The sequence below is a fragment of the Varroa jacobsoni genome, unplaced genomic scaffold (genome assembly GCF_002532875.2).
Source record: "Varroa jacobsoni isolate VJ856 unplaced genomic scaffold, vjacob_1.0 scaffold_1066, whole genome shotgun sequence".
Classification (NCBI taxonomy): domain Eukaryota; kingdom Metazoa; phylum Arthropoda; class Arachnida; order Mesostigmata; family Varroidae; genus Varroa; species Varroa jacobsoni.
In genome coordinates, this window is record NW_019213968.1 from 321,466 (window position 1) to 331,067 (window position 9,602).

Genomic DNA, 9,602 nt, shown 5'->3' on the forward strand with positions numbered 1-9,602 from the left:
TATATATATGACAGTTGTTGTGATGGCATTTTTACTTATCATTGTAGTGATGTGAATGTATTATACAGAAGAAACAAATCGGTTTCTATGTAGAACTACATTGAAAATGGACAGGGCGGCCGAGGCGTCGGCCAACGTTCCCTGCAATTTTTTCCTCACTGTTTCAACCAAACACTTTGTTTCTATCACCAGCATCTACTTTATCACCCCAAATGTACGTTTTCATTTCCATCATTGTTTTCAGTCCATTTAATTAGCAGGTGGTAAGTAGTTTTTTGGTACGTTGGCGTTCATAGAGTCAAATTTGCATATCCTTCCCTGTACACCCCTTCAGTAACAATAACGACACGCATAATAATAAAAACTGTATTTATGATTGCTGAAGTATTCCATCTACTTTAATTTACTTTTCTCCGCTCCTCTTACTCGCTGTACTAACCCGTATTAAACCCTTACTGTACTTAACTGTAGGAACCCTTATTAAACGAGCATACTTGCTCGACATATTTTTAACATATCGACATATATTTTTAATTAGATCTTTAGTCACATTTATATGACACCGTGTTTTGCAAGAACAGCATAGCGATCACAACTACTGTGATTAAAGTTTTTATAATTAGTTTGTTCACGTTATCTCTAACATCACCATGCTGATAACTAGTATTAACAAGAACAGTGGATCTTGAAGTCAAACATTTTACTTTCTTTTCAAAAATAAAAGAGACATGCTTTTTGTCGTTTTATTTACGTTATTCTCATTTCAATAAACAATTTGAAAAGATTCAGGTGAGAAGTTGCTTCATATATATAGATGGCGTGGCGATAATTATTAACATTGTGATTATGCATGCAATCACGGACGGTGACGATGGCGTATGTCACGTGATGGAAAATCAAGGGTCAACGAGGCGAAAATGACAACTTTGTAATGGAGGTATGAAAGGATCGCGTAAAACTCATTGCATCACATTCAAACAGACCGTCATCATGCTTTTCATCGTAAAATGAGTGTACTGAGTGTCTGTATGTATTCGTTTCTGTCATTTCATGCGTCTGAATAATATAGATTTGCAAACTATATATAACTGTTCACTTGCTCCACTCTGTCATCGAGACAATAGCTCTTTCAAAATGTTACTCTATTCGGCTAAATATTTACGCATCAGTATGTACAGGGGTAGTCAATCCCTGGTGTCCAATACTTTTTTACAAATTTATGGTCAATGGATGTCTTATCGGAAAAGCTGCATTCCTAAAAAGCACATTTGCTTAATCATTACGCCTAATCCAACCTTCCCTAACCCCACATTTGACATAATAACTACATATTCATGTCGATATTTTTCCAAAAATCACGTTTTTTTTAAATAACTACCGTCATTAGTATGAACAAAACAGTGAAAAAAACATACAGACTAACGCTGACTGCAATCATAGCCAATTCTTCATATATAAAATCAGTAAGGACCAAGACATTTAACTTCATCTTCAGTTATCTGTTTAACTTGCCCAGATTAAATTGTCAAAATTTCAAAACTTTTAGGATTTTGAAAAGCCTCAAAAAGATGCATCGCATAGTTAAATTAAAACAAACGAAGTTTAATTTTTCGTCTGAGCAAAACATAGCACACCCGTTATATTCAAACTAATACATTCACGTGAGGTTTTTGATCATAATTTTGTATGTCACTATACGAGTTTAAACACATGTTATGTTATTTTAAAAAACAGGGGGCAACACATTTTCCGCCAGCGTTCAGTACTTAGTGTCAAAATGAGGTACTAATAATAAAGTCATAAAAATTATGTCTTCAAATATGAATTGTACCCAACATAATAACTACTGCGGCACTCAGTGTTATGTATCATTCGCTTCTCCTCGACAGCAGCAGGGCATTGGCTTTGAAACGATCGGCGACAAGAGTTAAATTGTGCAGAATGACACGAACTACTGACTGAAATACGAGATACAATCCATTAAATTTAATCGTCTAAAGTGTTTATGATTTCTAAAAGAATAATGAATAGAGTTTTATGCAAATCCTAGAGTAAATTTATAGACATGATTTGTCTACACAGATATCTGTCCTTAAATACAAAGTCACGCCCAGTTCATTCACAGTGTATAATAATAATTCTACTGATTGGTTCAGACTGCAGACCTCATAGACCTGTCGCGAGTGTGTTGAAAATCGCTTAGAGCGATTGTAGACTATTCGAGTAATACAAATATGAAATATATTTGGATTAAGCTTGGCTGGTGTAAAATGAGCTCTGTTTTAAACAAAACCTTCAATGTTGGAAAAATTGCACCTATTTCACATAACGTATAGCACATTATAAACAAGTATTGAAGGTCTAAATCAGATATTGTCGTGGTGCAAAGATATTTTCAGACGACGTCGTTATTCAGAAATCACATGAATATTCGTGTACTCATATTCTTGTTTACGCAATTTAGTCAGCAAACGCAAGCTGTTATCATCGTCAGTTTGAAAGCTAGATATAAGAAATAAATGGCAGTAGAATCAATCTTTGAGACTATTAGATGTAAATTGTATATCTAGGAAATCAAGACTTCTACAGTAATGCATTTTAAAATGAAAACTGTTGCATTTTGTTCGTACCTACAGCGGTAACCGTAGCACTCAATTCCCTTTTAATGTCTGGATACGACTTTCCAGCATTAATTCATCGGACAGCTCGACCCGAGCCGACACAACGGCAATTAACGGTTATTGCCGTACAAGTAAGATCATACACAGCATCTAAGTAAAGAATATAGTACACAGATTCTTAGAAGGAACATGCGCAGTTGATTTAGCACCTTTATGTGCGGACAAAACCATAGTGTTGCTACTGTTGACGATCTAATACGTTTTAGTTCGAGTCTTGGTAGCATATAGTCATCCACGCCCACTAGCCAGCTGCATAATTCTGGTGATGTTTATTTATACAAACATTGTCCCATTTTTTTCTTATTACAAACTTAAGAAGCTCCTTCTCAACTTGCACCAACTAAATAATACAGATGCTCTCGTATTCATGTGCTGTTTCTCCGAACAACATATAAGTATGCAACAAACTCGAAGCCAACGATGAGAAGTCTGCATTGTAATGCATTTTTCAAATCGAAGGCTTTTTTTAACATTTGACGAACGTAAAGCTTCTCGAACGACAACAACAAATGGACTACTATTTTCTATAATTTCTCCCGCAGTCTTCAAGCTGATTATACAATTATAATATATTATGAGGGTCGTTGCCTATATGAATAGTAGAAATATTCTATCATTGACTGCAATTCGTTATGCCAGTGAACTCCTAACGACACAAACTTATTTGTTTATATTTGACGAGCCGTGAAAGGCGGAGATCGTTAATACCAACAGGTACACAAACCCAAGAAAGTCTCGGTTGGAAAGCATTTGACGAAGTGGCAGTCAACGTATGAAGCCGATAATTTTTGGAAGCTTCCGCATACCGTAAATTACACTAGGGCGCCTCATATAAAATGCTACCGTAGTGGACTTGATTACAGAAGCTCCTGATTATTGCCCTAAGAATCGTCTATTTTTTGTTTGCTGAAAAAATGGTCGAACGAGAATGTGTATGTATGCGTACCTACGCTCGTATACTCAAACTACTGAGCTTCGCCTGTCGTGTTAGTAGTGGTGATGGTGATAATTATGGTAATGAAGCTCAAAGGGAGAAGGGAAGGCTCGAATTTCTTCGATTTGATGAGGATCGTACCATTCATTCATATCAGATCAGTTACTGGCCCGTTGTCAGATGAAGGAGCCTTGATGACAGTGATCACTGCAGCTGCCTGCCCAATGGCCCATACTCGCCTTTTAAACCTTGTTTCGTGTGTTTTTGTAACAAGTGAATCCTTTTGACTTTAATTGTGAATCATCGTTGAATCTGTCTGAAATTAAAATTACAAGATATTATCCTTATCCGTTAAAACATGTTGATATACATTAGATGCATGAAAGGACAAGTTGACTTCAATATTAATCCTATAAATATGTAACATATGTTTAAACAGTAATAAAAAGACCAACTAGAGAAATGAGTTGGTGACATTCGTAACATAGATACTTCTGATAGCGCTATCTCCCCAGGGTAACAAAAAATTCAATTCACTTTCGTTTTGTTTGAATTTAACGGCAACAACTATTAATGTTACCCTATAATCAAATTTTTTATAAGTTTTTTACAAGATTTAAAATAATTTATAAAAAATGGCAAGATATGTCGCCACCAGTGATTGTAGTTTTTACTTTTAACCCTTAGCTACTTTCGCGCACTGTTTTTGTTAAGCGTCAGATTTTTATCAAAAAGCGACTACTGGCATGAAAGCACAAAGAATCATTTGATTGTTTACACAATAAACTATTATTGACTTGACTAATACAATCACAATGCTTGCCATTACGAGCTTGCTGCAATATCTATCTTAAATGCTCAGCTTTATTATATATTAAAATAGTTAATTCCATCAAAACTAGCAAAATCAAATAAAATGTTTTCATGAATTATAAAATTATATATAGCTTAAGTTGATCAACTTTTTAATCAAACAAGAATGTATCGAACACTAAAATCTCTACAACTAGCATGATCTGCTAAACTGTATTTCTTGAAAGCTTCGCACCTTCGTGTGTATGTATGTTACCTGATAGATGGGCGCAGGGTCAGTTTCTGTTGCTCCATACGGCGGTAGTGCTGAGTGGTTTGGGGGTCGTTGTCCAGCACAAGTGCTGCCAATGACACCACCGTTTGCAAGTCCATGACTGTGGGAAACAGCTGGGCCCCCGAAATTGCCCCGCCACATGGCTCGCAGCTCCCCGCGACACGCAGCCACCAGAACAACTGGCAACAATGTACATGGCACGAGGTACAGTAGCGCGGGCTGCGGGGTTTCCATCAAATATAGTGCTACAAAGGTCACCATCAGCCCGATCCCGTAAACTGAATAGATCATTAAGACAGTTACCAAAATGAATAAATAAAGATTAAAAGTTCATAGAAGAATTAGATATGCAGAAAATACGTTTTACTGTTTACGGAATTTTATCTGACTTTTAATATCGCTTCTACTTTATATAGATATTTTAAAGGTTAAAGCCTATCGACATTACGCTTGTCGTGATTCGGTCGGATATCTTTATTAATTTAAGTATATTTAAGTATATAATGAGAGAAAGAGAGAACTTACAGACTACAGAGACGATATAGTAGAGTCTGCTAGTAGATGAGGTGGTGCAGCAACAGCAACAGCCGGACGTTGCGGGAGGTCGTTGCTGATCCTGCCGGTGGTGGAGAAGGTCAAAGGCGTGGCAGTAGGACACGAGAAGGCCAGGTACGAGGATATCCCCGAAGCCGAGAAGCGAAAACTGTGAGAAACAGACATTGAGCGGATCTGCTCCCAGATGAGGCACACGAAGTACCATAGGCAATTGCTCCTGCGTGTCCGCCGCGCCCCTGGCCACCTCGACCATTACCGACTCGCCCTTCATAGTTAAGAAAGGCGTTACGAATACGAAAAAGATATCATAGAAGAAGAGCAGTACTAGAAGAACCGAGCAGATCAGAAGATTTGGCAGCCGCAATGTGCGTAGCATGTTTAACGAAAACGCCACACCTATATTAACGACAATAACAATGAGCATAATAACCATCATCAGCGCCCTCAAGGGGAAAACCAAGATCAACATCATCGTCAACCACAAAATGTGCTTACTAATGTGCTTATGATGGGTAATAACAGCACACAAATCACAGAGGAATATAAACCGAAATTACTTTTACTTTCGTTACCAATTCTTTATGATATTACCTATGCGTACGAAGCCTTATGATCTCATCCTATTTTTCCCAACTAGAATCTCTTTAAATTTTCTCAAATAACTGCAGAATTCAACTCGCGCAAACTATATTTGCTATAATGATTATGTGCCAACAACATGGCTGTAGGTTATTGAAGCAATTGCCTGAAGCAATTTTGTTGATACTTACCGAGGAGATCCTGCAGTGCCCAGGACCACGGTTTATGTCTCAAGAGAAGCCATGCAGCTGTTAGAGCAATGGCAAAGACGATAAGAAACACATGGCGTATTTGCAATGACCCGTAAAAACATGGCAGGAGACGACGGGGGATTTTGGTAGTTCCTATAGGAATGCGATTTATGACGGGCTCCAGAACGCCGATTAGTGAAGTCACCGATGCAATTGCGAACATGCCTGTGGAGATTACAGTGTGGAGCCGGTTGCTATTAAATAATACACTAGCATTTGCAGTATTAAGTTGGGAAAGGAGTTTATCTGCAACAATAAAGAACGAACCTGAACGTCCATAATTATTGACATATCGAATATGAGTCTGTGCCATGAAATAAAACATTTTTGTTGCCATCAATCGTTGTCTACATTACGTTTCGAGAATACGAAACGCGATGTGAAACAAAACTGTGGAGAAACAAACACCTTATCAAGTGAAATATCTATAAAGGATTAGAATGTATTTTGGATGAAATTCAATATTATCAGCTGTAACTCAACGATGAGCAGACATCAAGCGCTCAAATAGTTTCCTCAAAACACAGGGCTTCAACCAAACCCTCGTGCAAACAACACGGAAGTGCCCTTTAGTGATTAATGATTAGCCCTGAGAATAGCTAGGCCTTTTAACAGCAGCCAAATATAATATTACAACGAACTTAATTTCGTATGTGGTATTAACGAGTTTGAACTACACATTTTTCCCCTAAAACTACCTAAATGTTTCTAGGCTTATGTCCGACACTGTTGTTGGGCGTTCTATCAAACAACCTGGGACTACTTAGAAAGTACAAGTTTTTATCGAAAAAGGAACCTGATCTCATGATTACAGTATTTTTAGTGCAAGTGTCTTCTTACCTTTGACGCTCTTACACAACCAAACTTTTGGGTATTGCCACATATGATGTCTATCTTTAGATTTTTTTTATTATTATCTTAGTACCTTCCAGTGAGATCTATGTATTGTTAATTACTATATTAAAGCATCACTAGTAAAAATCAATTAAAGGGTTAACGTTTTTAACTCTTTATGGATCTCTGATTGACCAAAAATTTGCGCCGTTTTTAAGTAGTTAGCAAAAGCATCATCACCCAAATATTGAACTACTGACTTAAAGTAATATTTCTGATAATTCTTGAAAAATTCTTGAAAATTAATACTATTTCAACACTTAAAAACATTTTCAACTTCAACAAAGCACTGGAATGCAATTTTCTCCAGCATCTATTGAGTATGCTAAGTAATTTGTTTAGTTTTTCAATTCGAATTGCAGTACAGACGACTGCGAAATAAAAATTATATGCTTGCAGTTCCTTTAACTTAGCTTTGACTTAAGTACAGCATTCACTCTTTGTTTCGTTTAGAGATAAATAAGTAGGTATGGTATGCAACAGGTACAAAGTATAGGTAGCTATGCAAACTAAACTAAGACGAAAAGGGATCATTGAACCCACAACTCTATAGAGCCGTATAATAACTTGCGAGCTTAGAAGATAGATGTCCAATCGAGAATGACTCACCAATAATAAAGTAGACGAGGTACTGAAAGAAGAAATATAAAAGGATAAGCATGGCACCCATGCAGACAACGAACAGAGATACGAGCAAAGGGGAAACGTCGAGTGAACTCTCCTCCTGAACGCCACCAGCCAGCATTGCCCCATTGTCGACTGAATAACCCTAAGAATATGAGAAAGGTCAAAAGAGCAGAATTTTTTTACAACTGTAATTCGACGGAATATGACTATCAAAAGTGCTGAGGAATACAATATTATGTTCCACATGAGACGCGTGGCATATTTGGTTGCTAAGTTGATGGCCGTTTTTGTTTATCCTTTACTGTTTTCAATTTTCGTTTGCTGATAAGCAAGTGTTATATACCGTCGCAGAGCTTTTTGTGCACTGCGAAGATAATTAAGTGTGAGACCTCTACTTTCGATTTGTGTGCTCTATGTTCTCTGAGGGAGCCTATAGCTGAGATTCGCCAATTTCAAGTATTACATACTCTACCTAAAAAAGACGTTTTTTTCAGGCACAAAATTGGAGTCCCTTCTCAGTAAAAATGCCCTCGGAGTGCCCCATTACAAGATAATATGGTACAATTCGAATAAAATAAAGACAATGGTCTTGAAGAGTAAGGAAAATCTTTTCACGTACGTAACTTGACGAGTGAACCAAATGTTAGAAAATTAAAAAGTCAACAGAAATGGCCATTACTTTATTAACAACCTGATCGACGGGTCTGGCTTTTGGACGCAGACGATTGTCCGTGGTATTTATAACTAACCTGAAGTGAGCCGCTTTGTGAGATCTTATTCTCTTGAAATCCGTTCGTCGATGTGCCGTTTCCGTTATTGAGAAACCGGCAGTCTGGTCCGCGTTGTTGTTGTTCAAGAATGAAAAGCTCAAGGCGAACGCGTCCGCTCCAGAACGCTCCAACAGCCACGGTGAATACCGCAATAAACCAAATAACTACAAGCGAGTAGTCTAATGGTGATTCGGAACAAGCGAACATCCACACCTCTACGGCGCCACCAGGTAATGATAGAAGGTTCTGTAACGTAAAAAAAAACAGGAATCGTGAATTAAAGTTTTGTGGTTCTATGGTTTTCTCCTTCTATCTTCTTTTGGTGTATATTGTTCAAGTATGTGAGAGCAATTAATATTGCCTCGGTTAAAAATCACGCTGCCGTAAGATCTTAATGTCATTAATGTCATGTTTTGTTTGCGCATAATAAAGTGGACTCTGGAAAACAGCTTGCACAATCCTTCCTTAGACTAAATCTGCCACCTGTCACATTCATGCCAATAAGTTACCTATTCTTAAGCCGTTACTTTATTGCGGCACACGGTTCTGAATACAACGAAATCAACCACACGAACTTCATTATTAAAACCTCCATATGAACACCATCAAAACACACATGTTGTTTGTTTAACTCAATAATAAAAACATTTGTATTAGAAAATATAGCTAGAACGATATTGCTTTGTTAGTCGGTCGGTCAAAATATATTTGTTAAGCGGTCATCAATCCACTATGGTACACATATATGTATTTTGTTGATACTACTGCTCTTGTGCAATAATGGTGTTACACAAAGCAAATTTTGCAAATAAACCATTTTGATTACTAGAAGAATAGACACGGAAGAAAAAATGAAAGCTTACGATGAGGGCGCTGGCCGTGTTTTCGGAGACATAGCCAACGACGATGTCGAGCTCACGGGTCTCATTGACCTCAACCTTAATTGGCTCCTGCAATATGTAGAGAGAGTGTTTAAAAGGAAATGTTATACATCTAACGAATTTTTATCAGCTCATAGTCACTGTAAATATATAACTATATTCAATAATAATAATATTTTCAAAATTCTAAAACTATAAAAAAATATTTAAAATGTTCATGAGGTTACCCAATCCAAGAGTATTCCTGTAAATCGGGTAACCTCATGAACACTTTAAATACCTTTATTATTGAATATAGTTCTATATTTACAGTGACTATGGGCTGATAAAAATTCGTCTATAT

General features: G+C 37.1%; 1 protein-coding gene across 11 annotated transcripts in view; it reads right to left on the reverse strand.

Moving 5' to 3' along the window:
• Positions 1-683: 683 nt before the first annotated feature.
• LOC111266243 (signal peptide peptidase-like 2A) overlaps positions 684-9,602 on the reverse strand; it is a 12,621-nt gene continuing 3,702 nt past the window's right edge. For 4 of the 11 annotated variants that reach the window (XM_086970835.1, XM_086970834.1, XM_086970838.1 and 1 more), the window contains 7 exons: positions 9,242-9,328; positions 8,358-8,624; positions 7,591-7,750; positions 6,028-6,252; positions 5,228-5,653; positions 4,685-4,980; positions 684-3,931 (listed from right to left, as the gene is read on the reverse strand). In XM_086970835.1, the coding sequence (XP_086826961.1) occupies positions 3,905-3,931; positions 4,685-4,980; positions 5,228-5,653; positions 6,028-6,252; positions 7,591-7,750; positions 8,358-8,624; positions 9,242-9,328 (1,488 nt within the window). In that variant the 3' untranslated portion in view covers positions 684-3,904. The remainder of the gene's footprint in view (positions 3,932-4,684; positions 4,981-5,227; positions 5,654-6,027; positions 6,253-7,590; positions 7,751-8,357; positions 8,625-9,241; positions 9,329-9,602) is intronic. The other 7 variants (XR_015313356.1, XR_015313354.1, XR_015313355.1 and 4 more) reach the window with 7 other exon arrangements.